This window comes from Astyanax mexicanus, chromosome 11, assembly GCF_023375975.1.
Source record: "Astyanax mexicanus isolate ESR-SI-001 chromosome 11, AstMex3_surface, whole genome shotgun sequence".
Classification (NCBI taxonomy): Eukaryota; Metazoa; Chordata; class Actinopteri; order Characiformes; family Acestrorhamphidae; genus Astyanax; species Astyanax mexicanus.
In genome coordinates this window covers 275,001-294,163 of record NC_064418.1, presented here as the reverse complement: position 1 = coordinate 294,163, position 19,163 = coordinate 275,001, and the positions used below count along the sequence as shown (strand labels likewise).

The following is a 19,163-nucleotide window of genomic DNA, read 5'->3' as shown; positions in this document are numbered from 1 at the left end:
GCAGCTTTATTCAGTAAAAACAGAGTTATTAAAATTCACTGTACAAAACATTCAGCTAAAACACCCAGAGATCTGCAGTGTTTCAGCAGATTATCTGCTTTTCAGAACTTATTCATCTTTTATAAACACATTTATTACTCACATTTAAAACTCACTGCTGTCACTAAATCATTTTAAACTTTTAATATCTAACCAACTTCAGACAGCCTGTACCTGTTTTACTTAATCTTATTTATTCTTAACTTTTATTGTTTTTTCTATTTTAGTTCTTCGCTTAGTACTTTATTTCCCCTGTATTTTTTTCCTTATTTTACTGTTAGTTTTGTACTATTGCTTTTTAACTTATTTTGATTTTCTTTTATTATTATTACTATTATTTTTATTAATATTTTTTTTTTTGTTAAGGTGGAACGGTGGAAGAACCAGGTAAACAGTGACATCTATTGACGAGATCACTTACATGCAGTACAAACAAATGAAATCAGTAATAATCATGTCATTCGTGTTATATGGGTTTTTTTTTTCCATTTTATTTTTGTTTTCAAAATAAAATATGATGTTATATTGTTATGCAGTGAATTTTCCCTATTATATTTTTGTCATTAATCAAATAAAGAAACAGACAGTACTGCGCATGCGTAGCACGGGACTTCGATTCAGTATTTTGACACATTAATCAATCCTTGTAAACATGTTAATCTTAGTTTAGTAGTTTTTTTTCTGATCAGTATATGCACAAAATCGTTTATATATTTTGTATGTTTATTTAACACTAGTTAGATTCATGTTAGAATAGATTTTTTGACTAAATCATATGCGTTGATGTTACCAGCCAATTATAGCACAGGAGGCAGGTTCCCATCAGCCAATCACAGCGCAGGAGGCGCTCCATAGAAGAAAACAGTGTTATTACAAAGAATCTCTAATAATAAGACCAACAGAGATTATATATTTATATATAAATCAACAAAATACATATAACAATAATAACAATAATAAATAATATAATTTTTTAACTACAAATGCATGCATCTGAAACATAAATACACATTTTATATTTAAAATAATATAATAATAACTGAATGTAAAATAAACACTCCAGTTTTTAAGAATTTTAATTTTCTGTTTAATATCTGATGTTTTGCAGGTTTAAACTAATCTGCATTGAATCCAAAACCCGAAGCTTTGGAGAGTCGACTCCCTCATTCCCAAAAGTCTGGAATGCTGGGAATCCCGGGAATAAAAGAATCGGAGAGTCGACTCCCAGCCCGACTCTGAGCTAACAGCAGCAGGGTTAGCATAGCTGGAGTAAAACTCGGTAAAAACAAAGAACTGCAGTACGTTTTTTGGGTTTATAACTCTTATTATATCTGTATTTTATGTTTTCTAATCTTTAAATCAGCTCAGCTCTGTGTTTCTCACTTCTCTGGCTTTTATTTAGGCTGAGAGAAGTTGGTGAACTCAGTTAGCCTGCGCTAGTAGCTGCAGTTTATCAGGAGAGCAGTCTGGAGAGGTGAGTAACCGGTTAAACCTGACTAAAATCTGTATTTATTAGTTTATTTAGTGTTTATAATGACTGAAACAGCAGCTGTATTAATCTATAGTGAAGTTTAGAGGTGGAAATCCTGTTGTATATTTATCTCTTAATAAAGAAAACCTGAGTAAAGTTAGAGAGGTACTGAGCACATTAAATAACTTAGTTTAGTTAATTCAAAGTAAGATTCACTGATACTTCCAACAGTCAGGATGTGAACAGTTAGTTAAAAATAAACATTTGGAGTCAACGACATAAGATTTTTATTTTAAAATAAGATAGAAAACAAATAAGATAAAAATAAGGATTTAGAAGGAATCATAAAACCATAAGTAAGAACATCAAAGGTAATAAAATTAAATGACTTTAGAGATGAATAAATAAAACTAAATAAATAAAAAAAGTAAAAAAAGTAATAAGCAATAACCTAAAACAATAAAAGAAAAAAAGAGACTATAAAAGGAATGTTAAAAGACCACTAAAACAACCCAAAATTTAAAAAGTTAACTGAAAGTGTAATAAGACCAAACAACAACTCAAAAACTTACCGGAAAAAAAAAAAAATACATTTTTTTTAACGTTTTAAAAAGTGCAGATGAGAAAATGTTCAGTGTTGTGAATGAAACCAGATGTCTGAAAACATAATTAGCTAATCAGATCAATCACAACAATATTCTGTGATTACTGACCACTAATCACACTTTTCTTCTTCTTTAACTAATAATTGTAGTTTTTATAGTAAATGTTTAATCCATAAGAGCCCAGACCCACTTCTGAAACTCAAAGGGGATTCCTGACTGATTATATTTGCCCAAATATTATTATAATATCCAGTATCTGGATATTCATTGCTTTTCTATACTGCTGTTCCCCAAACAATTGAACCTCGGTTCCTGAGAAAAGAACATTGAGTTACTAATACACTTTTCTCTTTTTCTTCTTCAGAAATAGTATATGTGCTGCTTATTATCATAAGAAACTCATCAGCTCTCCTTCAATCTGTTCTGATTTTCAGTGAGGGTGATTGTATTGTAAACATGGGTAAATCAGGAGTTTTCTGCTGCTCTGATTGCGGGAAGAGCTTCACCCGACAGTGTCACCTCGACAGACACCGGCGGATTCACACCGGAGAGAAGCCGTTCGACTGCTCGTACTGTGGGATGAGTTTTACTGAAAACGGCGCATTAAAAACCCACCAGCGTGTTCACACCGGCGAGAAACCGTTTCACTGCTCCGACTGCGGCAAGAGCTTCAGTCAGGTCAATAACCTGTACCGACACCAGCGCGTTCACACTGACGAGAAACCGTTTCACTGCTCCGACTGCGGCAAGAGCTTCAACCAGCTCAACCACCTCCAGAGACACCAGCTCATCCACACAGGCCGGAAACCGTATTACTGCTCCGAGTGCGGGAGTATTTTTACTTTACTGACTCATCTGAAAAGACACCAGCTCATTCACACCGGAGAGAAACCGTTTCACTGCTCCGAATGCCCGAAGACCTTCAGACACAGAACTAGTCTACAAGCACACCGAGAAAAACACACTGCGGGGAAACTCTATCACTGAAAACACACCTATACGGTCCTTTAAGGAAATTTCAAATTCAGTAAATACTAGTGCATCAAAAAAAAAATGAATATCATTGAAAAATTACTTTATTTCAGTAAATCAGTCAATTCAAAATTCATGTGAAACCCATATCATATATTATATAGATATATTAAACGCACAAAGTGATCTATTTTAAGCATTTATTTCTCTTATTGTTTATTGTTGATTATGAAGCTTACAGCCAATTAAAACCCAAAAATCAGTGTCTCAAATCAGAAATTAGAATATTATATAATAAGACTATTTGGTACTTTTGGTTCTCAGTGTGGGCAAAGTGACAAGTCCTGCTGGAAAATGAAATCCACAACTCCATAGAATTTTTTTCAGCAGAGGGAAGCATGAAGTGCTGTAACTGCACTGACTTTAGACTTGATAATAAAACACACCTCAATTACAAACATCAATTACAACTTTTATGGAGATGCAGATTTCATTTTCCAGCAGGAAAGTAACTTTGCCAAAAAAATTTGCCAAAAGTAACAATTGGTCTTATATATAATATTCCAGTTTTCTAAAATACTGATTTTTGGGTTTTCATTGACCGTGAGCCACAAGAAATAAAAGCTTAAAATAGATCACTCTGTGTTTAATACATTTATATAACTGAATTCCGAGAAATCTACGTCTGAAACTCTTGGAGAAAGCCAGTGAAGATGGTGTCAGGAAACACTTCCTCAGTTTGAGAGGAAGAAACTCTGAGAGGAAACAGGAGAAGGGGAAACATCCTGTGTGGAGTAGAAACCAACATGAGCAGACTAACCCAGAGAAATATTTTTTTAAGAGATTGAATAAAAGAACCACAGTTTAGGGAAACTTGGCAAAAATCAGTTTTATAACTTGATAAAACTGAAAATAAGCCTTTAAAGGAAAAGTTTCTAAAGGAAAGTAAATCTAGTGGATGATCACTGGTTAAGTGTTGGGTTCCTTTATTGGAAGATTCCAAGTTTGGTTAATGGCCACTGTGTATTAGTGTTCTACTCTGAGCGTGATGAGCTTTAATACTTTTTATTTTTTATATAGAAATATTTTTGTGTATATTTAGGACTCGGGACCTGTGGTCATATACCATAGCATAGACTTCTACTAATTTACCAGTGACTGCCTATAAACTTTTTTTTATATATAATTATTATTTGTATGATTTCTTACTTCATCATGAATAAACCAAATGTTGGAAACTTTTGTTTGTGTTTTTTACGTGATTATGAAGATACTAAAAAGATTAAAAAGCTTGATTAGTGTAGATGAATTGATGTGTGCTCTAGATGTTAGTTCATTTCCCCATAATTTCCCCCAAATTACATTTCATTGTATGTGTTGTATGTAAAGAAAGTTACTAAAGTCAGAGTAAAAATACCTAAAATAAGTTCAGTAAATTCAGAATCAGATTACTGATTAAATGTTGGTTGTGCTAAATGAGGAGGAAACCCTTCTTCAGTTTTTCATTCCTCAAATCAGTTAATTTAGTGAAAAACAACAGTTAAAATAATGAATTAATAGCTTTTGTTTTTGGTTTGTGATTCTTTATGGGAATCATTTATTTTAGTGATAAGAGATTATAGGGGTTCTTAAATACAGCATTAAATATTTTCATTTATTATCTGCCCTTTTCAGATGCTGCTTTGTTAACTTTCTAGTTAACCAGAAATAAATATTTCAACTTTTATAAAATCAATAAAAGACATTTCCAAACATACATTTCATCTTTTTTTATTTGCAGACTTTTCAAAGTATAAAAAACTAAAACATAAAACGGTGGTGTGGTGGAGTTTAAATGGATTCCATTTGTGCCATTATTGCAGAAACAATCACCATGATCCCAAACTTGATTTACACACTAAAAGCTTATAAAATATATAAAATACATATTCACATTAACACAAAATATTAACTACAGCAGGATCATTTTATATCACTATTATAATCATTAGGTTCAGCACACACCAAAAATGTAGTGATGTGAATTCAGTTTAAAGCCATTATCAGACATAAACATTAGAGATTCATCAAATATAAGACTTTAGAGAGAATTCTGTCAAAGTATTATTAGTATTAGCATGCTATATACTAATCAGCCATATCAATAAAACCACTACTGCCCCTAGCAGATGTTTTTGTTGGAGATCAATGAAAAACTGGGCTAAAAGCACGGTCACTATGATCGTGAGACCACTGGTTCGAATCCCGGTCATGCAGCTTGCCATCAGCTGCCGGAGCTACGTCACACAGTCTTTCTGTTTAAAAAAAGTTTGCTATGTGTCAAAAGAAATGTTAAAATGATCTGTCCATCATTCAGTTTGGTTCTGAACTTCAGGAGTGTCCTCTTTGATGGTGCACTTGTGCCTCTTTAAAGCACCGGAGTCCCTGAAGCTCCGTTCACACTCTGAGCAGTGGTGCGGTTTCTCTCCGGTGTGAACGCGCTGGTGCAGGAAGAGATGCCCGCTCTGACTGAAACCCATTCCACACTGAGGGCAGACGTGCGGCTTCTCTCCGGTGTGAATGCGCTGGTGGAGGTGGAGGTTGGTCTTCTGAGTGAAGCCCTTCCCGCACTCGGAGCACTTGTACGGTTTCTCGGCGGCGTGGGTCCGCTGGTGGGTGAGGAAGCTGCTCTGCCTGCCGTACTTCTTGCCGCACTCCAGGCATTCGTACGGTTTCTCTCCGGTGTGAACGCGCCGGTGGATTTTGAGGGCCATGGCGTAGGTGAAGCTCTTGCCGCAGTCCGGGCAGGTGTAGGGTTTCTCTCCGGTGTGGATCCGGTGGTGGAGTTTGAACTGACCGTGGCTACTGAAGCTCTTCCCGCACTCTGCGCAGTAGTACGGCTTCTCCCCGGTGTGCGTCCGCTGGTGCGTTTGGAGACGGCACTGGCGGGTGAAGCTCTTCCCGCAGTCTGAGCACTTGAACGGTTTCTCTCCGGTGTGAGAGAGCTGGTGTATCTGGAGTTTGCTGCGTTCGGTGAATCCCTTCCCGCACTCGGTGCAGCGGTGCGGTTTGTAGCCCGTGTGAGTGTGCTGGTGCTGCTGGAGGTTGCTCTTCCGAGCGAAGCACTTCCCGCACTCCGAGCACTGATACGGCTTCTCCCCCGTGTGAATGCGCTTGTGTATGTTGAGATGGCTGCCCTGAGTGAAGGTTCTTCCGCAGTCCGAGCAGCGATAAGGTTTCTCTCCTGTGTGGAGGCGCCGGTGGAGCTGGAGATGAGCCCTGTCCATAAAACTCCTCCCGCACTCGGAGCAGTGGTGGTTCCTCTCCTGGCTCGGGTCTCTCCGCATGCGCCAGTGAGACTTATCAGTGGAGGACGTCTGCAGAGGACTGGAGATCTCAGGTTTAATCTCCCCCGATTTCAGCCTTTTGTAATACTCCTCCTGGTGGCATCTCTTGAGGTGTCGGTAAAAGAAGATTTGAGACGTGTAGGAGAGGTGACACAAGGAGCAGGAAAATACTTCACTTAAATCATCACTCGCTTCTGAAAAACAAAAAGCATTAAAACATTACTGGGACTTCCTAAGAAACAATGATAATTCTCGTCGTATGAAATGAAATAATGTTCTTTGTATCGTCCGGTTACGTACGTAACCTCTGTTCTCTGATAACATAAGTGATGCATCTTATTATGGTAAATGACACCACGTCTGTTGAGAGACAGACCAATCGCAATTGTGATTGGGAGCACCACCTCCTACAATACCCCTCCCCTCGCTCCCCGGCCTCGTTCTCGGCATGCTTTTCCCCCGTGCAATGCAAGAAGGGAATGATGGTGAGATGCCTCACACATGTTAACAGAGAACTGAGGTTATGCAAGTATCCGGATGTTCTCTATCAACACCCGTGCCTAGAAATGGTTAAATAATGGCGTTCTGGCTCATACAGAATGCATGATCAGCTCCACCAATCTTTTATCTATTTTTCTACACTGAGCATGGAGAGTGTGCCAGAATCTGACAAAAGTGCTGCAAAGCTTAAAACTGATTGCACCATCCAACCTCTCGACAGACGTGGTGTCATTAGTTCTTCCATGGTCTGTCATGTCAGAGGGTGTTTCCCATAGTGAAAAATGGAGTGAGTGTTGAAAGAGAACAGTTAAGTACTTTCACAAACTGTCTGTTTTACAGCTTTAAGATAAAAGCTCTACAGGGCTGGGATAGTAATATAAGCTAAGTTAACTTCGCTGTACAAAACTGGGCCAGAACTAGGCCATGGCCTGTTCGCTCTGTGGGCAGAAAAATTAAACTAGAATTATCGGACAACCTTTTTTGGGGCATTTTTGGTTCCACAGGAAGTCGAACGTGATGCCGGCATTTTTGGCGTACTCCTCTGCGTACCACATCAGGAGCTCCTGTCCCAGTTTGATGGGGCGACAGCATCGATACAGAATCCTCCCCTGATGCTGAAACGCCACCAGATTCTGCTCTTCAACATTACGAGCATGACGCACAAACCTGTGAGAGACAGAGAGATTACACATGAATAAAACTGGTTTTAGTAGAAGTTTTAGGCACCTAAAATCTAAATCATAGTAAAGTTAGTTCTAAAATCAGTTCTCTAAGCAATACGTGAGTTTTATACTGTAAAAACTTCAGATCACATTATAACAGCTGCAGGTAAATATTAATTCAGTAAAAGGAAGAAGAATTCCTCATTTTGAAGAAAGCAGAGCCAGTCTGGAAAACAAAACTTGGTTAAATTTAACAGCAAATCAGCTGCAGACATCAAGACTGCGTTCCTCACCTCATCCAGTTAGCGTGGGTCTCTCTCTTGGAATCTATGTATCCAGCATCCTGGCCTTTTTTAGTTATCTGAAATAATGATTACATTTACAGTTAAATATTTAATATGTTTAAGATATTTAAGAGCACAGATATGATAATATAAGTGAGAGAGAGAGAGTTTCTGTTAACGTTTTTATTGATAAATGTCTCGATATGATGGGTTTTGATGTTTGTGTGCTTCTGAAACATTATTATCAAAACAACTTCAACTGAACTGAATTAAGAGAGAGAGAAAGTGTGTACCACTATATTATACTACATTAAACAGTTTACTGAATTATTTATACACTATTAATCTATTAGCTGCTGTAAGTCTACTGGTTCTGGGACAAATTAAGTATGGTTCTTCATAATATCAGTGATCAGTCCAGTAACATTCATTTATAATTAATTTATAAATTATATTTTCACTAAATTAAAACTAAACTCACCACCCAAGAGTAGCTGCTTTTCATGGCTCTCTCCTTGTCGACTAAGTCTCCCTGGTAGGGTCCAAAATGAGCACCGAGAGGAATCGTCTCGCCCTGGTTAAACACTCCCAGACCCGACCCAGGAATACCAGAACTCCGAACCTCCAAACCAGGAGGGAGGGTTTTCCTGCAGCGATCAACGATCCCCATGGGAATAGGAGTATCAGCGATGAAGACGACCGGACCGTGAACCGCACACTCATTTCTGAAATAAGATTTACACTCCTCACAGTCTGGAAGAGGAGGAGACGACAAGAAACACAAACTATTAACATGAAAAGAACTGTTCTGACTGAAGTGAAGGAGTTACCATTCAATATATTTTGATATATTGTGATACTGTAAGTGAGGCGCTATATTGCAGCTGTTTAAACAGTAAGCAGAGATGGCATTAGTTAATATCTGTAGTAATTATTTAATTATTTGGGTAATTAATCAGGTTAAACTGCACCTGAAAAGCCTTTTATCTCAAACCACAAACAAACTGCTGCAGAATTAGTTTGGGACTGAACAAGATAAAAGTACTTAATCTCTTGGGTCTCTGTAGTTTTAAGTACTGTTTTCACACCAATCAAAACGAACCGTACCAAAGGGGAACTGAACTGGATTAAATAGTAGATTTCCAGCATTTTTCTTTTATCCCTAAATACAGACTTATCACAAATAAACTCTGAATATTTTCCAACAAACTCTGGATTGAATTCCTCTTTCTCTTACAGAAATAGTCATCATCGTTCAGTTCTTCCTCTTCCTCTTTAACTTTCAGCCCATTTTGGAGATTTGGCAGCTCCTCCTCCTCAGTCTCCTTCTTCACACAGTATGCTAATGAGCACAGAGAAAAACATACTGTAAAACACAATCTCAGAAACACATTTAAAATTATTTATTAAAGGAAAAAACGTGTTAAAACATGAGTAAACCTATGTTTAATGATCCGGGCTCATTTTGGATTCCTCCATCCTGTTGATCCACAGCACTTGATGTCCCTCCAGCATCTGATGTAGGATTAGCCTTTATCTGCACATTCTAGCAGAGAAAACATAAAAATAAATCAGCAAAGTGTCACAAATCAACCGTTTATACAGCTTTAAGAACAGATGCAGTGTTGTGTGTGTGCAATTTCTTTAAATCAAGACTTTGCAGATGTTTAATTTCACAATTATCATCAAGTCTTAAAATCCTTTCCAATACAATATTCTCAATATACTCTTAAATGGCCTATGGATGTACAGTAAATGTTGTATATGTTGTATATGTTGAATATACTGACCGTGGCAGTTCATGTGATCCACCATAAAAATGTGTGACTGTCTGTCCTCTTACAGAACATGACCATCAACTTCCAGAGCTCAGCTTGGAACAGTAAGATTATTTTAATGTCTCAGCAAATAGCTAAAATATTTAGAACACAAACATTTATTTGAGCATAACATGATATTTTTCTCTTTTTCTTTCTGCCTCCAAACTACCTGTGCAGGATGTATACAAAAAATACACCTCCAGAATTGAGAAGTGTGATCTTCAGATGGAGATCTTGGTAAAACGCCCAATAAAACAGACAAGCCTTTAAATTGAGTTCAGGGTTTATACAGTTTTTAACCAAGGAATTTCCATAACTTATCCATGACTTAAAGGCAAAGTTTTTATTACCATACAATTGATAAAACATCAGTGTAGACATGGACACATTTCTATAAGCAATGCTGACACACAATCTTATATTAATCTAATAATAAAATGTGTGTCACATCCTGAGAGCTCCATCATGTAGAGCTAAATTCCTGAACAACCTCTGAGCTGATGTACAGTATGTGTTAGCTCAATATAGCTTTGATCCTTTGATATATATATATATATATATAAAAAAAAGCTGCGTAGACTTCAAATTGCAATGACCTTTCCACAACTTTCTGGGTATTTTTTTTATTTTTCCAAAACTTGCTATTTTGGAATTCCATTACTGTTCCAGGTTCTTCATGACCATACGAACCCTGAGAGTTGCTGGAATATAAGTTAAAGGTGGGCGTAGTTGCTGTGAGTGTATAGATGTGACTGTTCTTCCTAAAGAATAAGAATAAATAAAGAAATAATAAACATAAATTGTTGTATAATATTATTATTATTAAGTATGTAATTAACTGTGAGGAAAAACAGTAATTTTAGTGGAGATACTCGTCTAGTAATGAAAGTATGTCCACTATGACCTTACTACTCTATCTGAAACAAAGGCAATTGTACAGCAGTGAAACTGTAATTCTTTGCTTTACAAGGTTGTTGCAAAAAAAGGGGGAAAAGAAGCTTATAGGACGAGTTAAATGCAAAATGTATTCTATTAAAAAATATCAAGAACAAACAGTGTGGCAGAAAAATAAAATGTTGATGGGGACAAAAGTTGTGAGTCTCTGATATAAATCACAGTATTGATATATAAACACATTATTTGTAATGTAATATATAATATGTATTGTATGTAAACTCCACCAGAAGCATGATGGGAAATAATCTCTAAACTATTAAAGAATGTAGTTGCAGTCTTGCAGTTATTGATCCCCAGTCCTAATAAAATCTTATTCTGTGAGTAAAGAGTCCTATAAAAGTCGTGTAGAGTATAGTCCGAATTATTTGCGCTTCAATATAAACTGGATCCTTGAGGAAAGCACGCGCCATGTTTACTTGGTAAAGGTGCGCGTGAACGCAGGTTATGATTAAATTAACCTTCAGGTAAGCTTCAGTTGTTATAGTAACTGACCCCGGTTTTCTTTAATCTCGATTTCTGTAACGATAAAACTCGAGTTCTCGTGAATTCGGAGTTAAATAATCCGGTTTTATCACTTAACCCGCTTTCTGGAACACACCCAGGCCTCTGTTTTCCTGTTTACCTGAATCCAGACAGACTCTACAGGACACAATACAGCCCACAGGAGGAGAACAATAGAGCCTCCAGACTCTACACTAACTCTTTATTCCTCAGCCTGATCATCAATAACTAATAATTAATGAGTCTGTGTGTAGATAAATGGGTTTATGAGGTGCTGAATTAAATAATAAAGGTTTAATATAAAGTTAGAGTTGTATCTGATAGCTGGGGTTATGATATACAGCAGGAGTTTACTCACCTCCTCAGCGGAGTTCAGCTGAACCAGAACCGGAACAAACACCACATTTCCGGCTAACAGTAAATAACTGTTCTCCATCATCATTTAATATAAAATATCACTTTATAATCGATTATTTACCGCTTTAACCGGGTTTATCCTGCAGCTCCTGCAGCTCCGCTAACGCTACCGGTACAGCCACACGCTAGCCCCGCCCACACACCCGCGGTTCGCTATCATCGCTCCGCCTCCTTCTCTACGATTGGCTGTAGCACCCTGACTCCAGCATCACGATTAGTTAGTGCCATCACAAGCACCCCGCTGATTGGACAGTTGAGAATTCGCTCACGTTACCTAGTTGTTTTTTTTTTTTTACATTTTTATTTTACTACATTATTATTATTATTATTATTATTATTATTATTATTATTATTATTATTATTATAAAAAAGTGTCTTGGTGAGTATAGAAAATAGGTTTTTATTTTCCTCTGAATCTATAGAAATAATTATATTTATACAAAAAAACTAAACTATGTTTTAGTTTTAACATGTTTACCAAGTTTCTACCATGTTTATCATATTTTACTATGTTTTATAGTTTTACCATGTTTGCACATCCCACACTTACAATATTAATTGTCATTTTTAAAACAAATCATATATTTATTAGTAGATATTTTTGTACATAAAATAATTTGCTGCAAACACAGAGCTCACATCTCTTCAGTTAAAAAAAATAAGAAATATTTAGTAGTAGTAACGACAAATTATGAGTTTCTTTGATTTTACCCAATTGAAAACCTCTGGAATATAATCAAGAGGAAGATGGATGATCACAAACCATCAAACCACCAAACTGAACTGCTTAAATTATTTTTGCACCAGGAGTAAAGCAGCATAAAGTTATCCAAAAGCAGTGTGTAAGACTGGTGGAGGAGAACATGATGCCAAGATGCATGAAAAAAACTGTGAAGTGGAAGAGTGGAAGTGGTCTCTTATATGTATTTAATATATATATATATATATATATATATATATATATATATATATATATATATATATATATATATATATATATATATATATATATATATAAATTGGGGAATTGTCGCCCTCTGGAGGCAGAGATGTGTCACAGCGCCCTCCGCCTGTGTTTATCTGCGTCACAGAGAGACACAGCTACCGGTCAGAAGAACGGGAACACCGAGAACCTCCGCACCGTCCGCCGCGTCTCCGCTGTTTTACTCGGTACAATCGCTGCACAGACCGGGACATCATGGTGAAAGTGTCGTTTAACACCGCCCTTGCTCAGAAGGACGTGAAGAAGGACGGAGAGACCCTGATTCCGGTGGAAAAGGTAACGATAGTTTAATAATTAATCTATAAGCTCGTGTTGGTTCACTGTGTTAACGTTAGCTTTAATGTTTAAAAACTAATTCTGTTTTAACGATATAGCGATTATTTCGGGAAGCAGAGTCGATAGACTGAAGTTAAAGACCGATAACACATTTAATTTTCTCTTTCTTTTTTGCTCATTTACGTTAAGTTTCTCTTTTGTTGTTGGAATTGTCCGTTCCACCTTAAACGGCACCGCAGTTACGAAGGAGCCACAACGTATCTGCTGTACCGTTTAAGGTGGAACGGACAATTCCAACGAAAAAACAATATTTCAGGCTCGATTTTAAAAAAAAACACAACCAGTTAATATTCAATAATTCTCTGTTATTACAGTAAAATCGATGTTTTTACTGTTTTATTTACTGTTTGAGTATATTCAGATTAAAATACCTCCTTCCTCCTTTATAACACTGTGTGTGTGTGGCAGACATTTCCCTGAGATCAGACATGGCTGACAGCTTGTTTATATGGATTCATTTTTCTCAGGAAATCAGCTGCTCAGCTGCGTTATTCTGCCTGGAAATGCTGATCAGACGTGCTGATCTTCTTTTACCCAAAATACTGAAATAACCTCAGTTATCTGAATGTAAATAGAGGCTGGTTTGAGCTGGTTTGGGATCAGATCACAGCTTTTCTAACAGGGTTAATCAATTATCTCAATTTAACTGGACTTCACCTCCAACCCAACCCTCCCTCCCCCTACACACACCTGACACACCTAATTATACTAATTACACTAATTGGCTCAATGGTGAGATAGGTGTTGCGCTGGGAAGACCCTCAGAGTTACAGTCACTCACTGCTGTAGTGAACTCATTTAAATAAGGATATATGCTCTAATAGAGGAGGCTTCTCCCCACAGTTAGTTATTTAGTAATTCAGCACACTTTAGCTTTAGATTATGTTCATGATGCAGCTCATTCACTAAGCTCCTAATTGGAGCTTCTCTTAAGGTGGAAATGGATAGATGATTTCTGCATGGGGTTTTTAAGGCTGGGAGCTTGGATTGGGAATCCCCATCCCAGTCAGTAAGAATGATTAGGTGGTTTTAATCAGCTGTACAAGGGGTTTTTCTCAACCAAAAAAAAAAAACTAGTGGAAAAATGTGTCACAGACTATTTAAAAAATGTTGAAAGTCATTTATGTTACATTAGGATTTTTACTTTAAAAATATGTACAGTTGTGTTTCCACAATATGAAAAAAACAAACAAATATGAGCTGCTCACTGAATTGATCAGATACAGCTAAAGGTGTTGCATGTTGGTCAGCCAGACGTCTGCCTGATACTGATATTAAATACATTATTATATATCATTATTTATTTATTATATTAAGTGCCAATATTGACATTGAATACACTCTTGTATACTGATACAATATATTTAGGACCCAGTTTCTGTATCAGTATGAATACTACAAATATAAATAATACAAATACTGAATTTAGTTAATATCAATAACATATTAAAGTACAAGTAATGGTTCTAATAAATGATTGTGTTTAAATTCTGATATCAAAGCCCAAACAATAGTGTATTTAGGTCTGTTTCAGCACTGATACAACACAGTAAACAGGCATTATTAATACTGTATTACAGTGCTATTATTGGTTCTGATTGTATTTAAGTGCCTGTATCACGATGGCAGCACTATATCAGTATCAGTGCTTCACTAAACTGGTCGAGTTCTGATCTGCTGTGATGAACTGAAGCAGCTCGAACAGAAACTGAGCGTGTCTCAGGTTTACTCAGCTATTCTGGGTGATGGAGAGACTCTGAGGGATTAAATACTAATTACCTCAGAAAAGAAAGCGAAAGAGCAGCGCTGAGGGAAGTTCACTGCTGCAGTTTGATAAAAACAGCCGACCACAGAGGAGAGAAAAAAGAAAGAGGAAGCTGTTTTAGAGGAACTGAGTGTGAACTGAGTGTGAAACAGATCAGAGAGAGATTAGTGCAGCAGCAGCGCTGCAGCTTCTCTCAGATCAGAAAATCATTCACTATAACCTTTCAGATAATGATCATTAATTAAATTAACTAAATAAAAAATAGAGGATAAAAACTGTGCGGTTATTGCTGTGTTTGAGCTCAGCTGTGTGTTTTTATTTATTTTTTTATTATTTTTTCCTTGATTTTTATTAATTTCCCCTGAAAAAGCAGCTGTCCTGTGTGTGTGTGTGTGTGTGTGTGTGTGTGTCCTGTAATAATACCCTGTTACTTCAGTTCACATCATTCTTTCATTTCAGATACCATTTCTAACCACATCTTTATTTCCCAGCTTGCATGTGTACAGCTGTCCTTCAGGGGCGTGTCTATTTATTCACAGCTAAATAATAGTTTATTAAACTCAGAAATACAACTACCAGTATATTTATCTCAGTGTTACCTCAGAAAAAGCTGCTTAATATTGCTTACTTAATACTCAATAGGCCTGCAGAACAAGTTTGTAAAAAAAAAAAAAAAACAAATGTAAAAAAAAATATATATTATTTATGAATATTGGCCTAGTGTTTTTAGTGTAAAGACCATTTTAACTGGTAAACTCTTGCTAAAACTTTCCAATTAGCTGATTGGCTGATGTAGGGTAGGTGCTATATAGTTAGGATGGGACAAAATATTTTTATCACAGTGTTTTCACTAAAACTGGCATAAATAAATCTATTGTTCCTGATATTTGATTATTTAGGAGAATTTTATCCTCTTCAGTAACTTCACTAACATGCTGTGAAGTATCGTAGAGTATTGTCAGAATCACAATATTATCATTTTATATCAATATCAACTGATATTTATGTATTTTTTTATGGCAAAAAAACGTCCAAACGATGCTGGTTGCACTACTACAATTGGCTGATTCTGGCCATGCTACTATAAAATTCATTGGTTTTAAGCTTAGTTTTATTTATTTTTATTAGTTTTAAAGTTCTAAAGTCATGCCGGGGTGTCTAGTCTCTCTCTATATTAAACGTTTATATCATATTGTCAGATTTATATAGCGCAGAAATAATGCATTTTAGAAGTATTTAAAAGGTTCTTTATAGAAGAACATACAAGGTTTTAAAAATTAAGAACTGTTTAAATGATTTTATGCTTCTTTTTTTATGATTTGTCATCATTCTGTGTAGAACCATCAGCTGTAAAGAACCTCTTATAATAAAATGTGTAGTGAGAGAGTTATATCAGACTCATACTTGTGGTGAGATTCTTGTCTAGACAGGTTTTATTTGTGCCTCAAACACACAGCCGGTTCTCTACGTTACACAACAGTTACAGAGTCGGAATAGTGGATCTTGTTAAAGATGCTCTGGGAGGACTTTGGGTTTAACTGGTTCCGGTTCTGGAGTTGTGATTAAATCAGTTATACAGTAACCCTGAATATTGAAGAGATTAGATATTTAAATGTAGTTTAGATAAAGACTGAGATAATTCATTTACTGAACAGAACTTCACTATTGATTTCTCTAGTGATCCATCCATGTCCTTAAGTTTTAATAGTTAATCTTCCTGAAACTGAACGCTTTACACTGGTGGCACTCAGCCCCGCCCCCAGCAGAGGCTGATTCTGGTAAGACTGGTTTTGTGTGCATTTGCATATCTTCCCACCATCATGTGTGATGCACAGATCATAAGATAAAGATCATATCGCTAGACCACTACAGTATCTCTAAAAACTCACACTAGAAAAGTCTTCGTGTATTTCATCTTAACAGAGAAACTCATAACAGTGTTTAAACTAATACAGTATAGTCTAATGTTCATCACACTGTGTTTAATCTGTACCTAATACAGTATAGTCTAATGTTCATCACACTGTTTAATCTGTATCTAATACAGTATAGTCTAATGTTCATCACACTGTGTTTAATCTGTATCTAATACAGTATAGTCTAATGTTCATCACACTGTTTAATCTGTATCTAATACAGTATAGTCTAATGTTCATCACACTGTGTTTAATCTGTATCTAATACAGTATAGTCTAATGTTCATCACACTGTTTAATCTGTATCTAATACAGTATAGTCTAATGTTCATCACACTGTGTTTAATCTGTATCTAATACAGTATAGTCTAATGTTCATCACACTGTTTAATCTGTATCTAATACAGTATAGTCTAATGTTCATCACACTGTTTAATCTGTATCTAATACAGTATAGTCTAATGTTCATCACACTGTTTAATCTGTATCTAATACAGTATAGTCTAATGTTCATCACACTGTGTTTAATCTGTATCTAATACAGTATAGTCTAATGTTCATCACACTGTTTAATCTGTATCTAATACAGTATAGACTAGTGTTCATCACACTGTGTTTAATCTGTATCTAATACAGTATAGACTAGTGTTCACCACACTGTGTTTAATCTGTATCTAATACAGTATAGTCTAATGTTCATCACACTGTGTTTAATCTGTATCTAATACAGTATAGTCTAATGTTCATCACACTGTGTTTAATCTGTATCTAATACAGTATAGTCTAATGTTCATCACACTGTTTAATATGTACCTAATACAGTATAGTCTAATGTTCATCACACTGTTTAATCTGTATCTAATACAGTATAGTCTAATGTTCATCACACTGTTTAATCTGTATCTAATACAGTATAGACTAATGTTCATCACACTGTTTAATCTGTATCTAATACAGTATAGTCTAGTGTTCATCACACTGTGTTTAATCTGTATCTAATACAGTATAGTCTAATGTTCATCACACTGTGTTTAATCTGTATCTAATACAGTATAGTCTAATGTTCATCACACTGTGTTTAATCTGTATCTAATACAGTATAGTCTAGTGTTCATCACACTGTGTTTAAACTGAGAGTCAGTGTTTTATTAATGAAAATATATTGGAAACAGAAGATTAGAAGATATAGTAAAGTTTGATTACTAAAAGGTCTTGTTGTTTTGAGTGTTTTGCTGATCTCTGAGTTTAAAGAGCTGCTCAGTTTATCTGAAGCTGACTGAGCTGATTTGGTTTCCTGTTCCTGTTTTTGAGAGCACGCACCCACGCACTGTAACCCAGCCTTTCATTTAGAAACTAAACTAAAATATTCCAGATATGGGATCTGATCGGGAGATGCTGTTTTTGATAACCTAACCACTCGTAGAGCTTGATATATAAATATATACCATATCGCCGCTGTCCAATGAAAAACACTTATCTCCAAAACAGCAGCTTTACAGGAGAGAGAAAAAACCTTCTAAACTTTCAATGGAGGTCAATGTAAAAAGAGTTTATTTCAGGTAAATTTGAAGTATTTCTATTGGTCCGTTCATCAAGAAATGTTGGCACAGTGTGAGGGACAGATTGTCTGTTTAAATTATGCAGTAAACTAAAAATCGTCAAAAATGGAGATACGTGGTTTTCATTGGACAGCAATGATATATAAATATTTATTAATATCACATTAATTAGTTTCTAATAAAGACTGGTATCTGAAGTTGTGTGTTTGTTCCAGATCAGAGTTCAGGCTTTTATTCAGGAACCGTCCACTTCCTCATTCAGTCGGGTTATTCTGAAAGCGTGTGATTTATTTCCTGGTTTTGTTTCTCGTGGGTTTTATAGAAACGAGTCGTCCGGTTTTCTAGGCTTCGTTCTGAACAATGCTCTTTCTATTAACCCTTTAACCAAAGCTCCCACAAACCCAATGTTTCTCACGTTTTTGATCATGTGAATCAGATTTTTTTGTTTGTTTAATTTTTTTTTTACATTGTTTCAAAATTGTACATTATTTCTGGAACAAAAAAAGCACTTAAAAATTTACCAAATGTAAAACCTCTGGAATATAATCAAGAGGAAGATGGATGATCACAAACCATCAAACCACCAAACTGAACTGCATGAATTTTTGCACCAGGAGTAAAGCAGCATAAAGTTATCCAAAAGCAGTGTGTAAGACTGGTGGAGGAGGACATGATGCTAAGATGCATGAAATAAAAACTGTTATTAAAAACCAGGGTTATTCCACCAAATATTGATTATTTCTGAACTCTTAAAACTTTATGAATATGAACTTGTTTTCTTTGCATTATTTGAGGTCTGAAAGCTCTGCATCTTTTTTGTTATTTCAGACATTTCTCATTTTCTGTAAATAAATGCTCTAAATGAGAATATTTTTATTTGTAATTTGGGAGAAATGTTGTCTGTAGTTTATAGAATAAAACAACAATGTTCATTTTACTCAAACATAAACCTATAAATAGTAAAATCAGAGAAACTGATTCAGAAACTGAAGTGCTCTCTTCATTTATTCAGAGCTGTTTATCATCATG

At 35.8% G+C, this 19,163-nt stretch overlaps 3 protein-coding genes across 4 annotated transcripts in view; 2 read left to right on the top strand and 1 right to left on the bottom strand.

Annotated features, from left to right (window-relative positions):
- Positions 1 to 1,216: 1,216 nt before the first annotated feature.
- On the top strand, positions 1,217 to 4,325 carry LOC103042938 (gastrula zinc finger protein XlCGF49.1). 2 transcript variants are annotated; one of them, XM_007235507.4, is made up of 3 exons: positions 1,217 to 1,337; positions 1,442 to 1,513; positions 2,480 to 4,325. In XM_007235507.4, the coding sequence occupies exon 3, from the start codon at positions 2,572 to 2,574 to the stop codon at positions 3,100 to 3,102; it is 531 nt and encodes a 176-aa protein (XP_007235569.3). In that variant the 5' UTR covers positions 1,217 to 1,337; positions 1,442 to 1,513; positions 2,480 to 2,571; the 3' UTR covers positions 3,103 to 4,325. The 2 variants fall into 2 exon arrangements, with proteins under 2 accessions (XP_007235569.3, XP_007235568.3); XM_007235506.4 differs by having other exon boundaries at positions 1,231 to 1,337; positions 2,550 to 4,325.
- Positions 4,326 to 4,841: 516 nt separating this feature from the next.
- LOC103042434 (histone-lysine N-methyltransferase PRDM9) lies at positions 4,842 to 11,697 on the bottom strand. The gene is made up of 7 exons (XM_022667274.2): positions 11,497 to 11,697; positions 9,301 to 9,406; positions 9,098 to 9,202; positions 8,342 to 8,613; positions 7,870 to 7,937; positions 7,390 to 7,580; positions 4,842 to 6,607 (listed from the first exon to the last, which is right to left on the bottom strand). Exons 1-7 carry the CDS (start codon positions 11,578 to 11,580, stop codon positions 5,436 to 5,438), a joined length of 1,998 nt encoding a protein of 665 aa, XP_022522995.2. The 5' UTR covers positions 11,581 to 11,697; the 3' UTR covers positions 4,842 to 5,435.
- Positions 11,698 to 12,641: 944 nt separating this feature from the next.
- itm2bb (integral membrane protein 2Bb) overlaps positions 12,642 to 19,163 on the top strand; it is a 14,196-nt gene continuing 7,674 nt past the window's right edge. The window contains exon 1 of the mRNA XM_022667265.2: positions 12,642 to 12,834. Within this exon, the coding sequence (XP_022522986.1) occupies positions 12,754 to 12,834 (81 nt within the window). The 5' untranslated portion in view covers positions 12,642 to 12,753. The remainder of the gene's footprint in view (positions 12,835 to 19,163) is intronic.

Excerpts from the sequence above, each read along its gene's own strand:
- LOC103042938 (XM_007235507.4), top strand. The coding sequence starts at position 2,572 with ATGGGTAAATCAGGAGTTTTCTGCTGCTCTGATTGCGGGAAGAGCTTC.
- LOC103042434 (XM_022667274.2), bottom strand. The coding sequence starts at position 11,580 with ATGATGATGGAGAACAGTTATTTACTGTTAGCCGGAAATGTGGTGTTT. Across the intron at positions 9,203-9,300 it reads GCCCGGATCATTAAACATAG|CATACTGTGTGAAGAAGGAG; the intron begins GTTTACTCATGT and ends TGTGCTCATTAG. Across the intron at positions 8,614-9,097 it reads GAACGATGATGACTATTTCT|ACTGTGAGGAGTGTAAATCT; the intron begins GTAAGAGAAAGA and ends CTCCTCTTCCAG.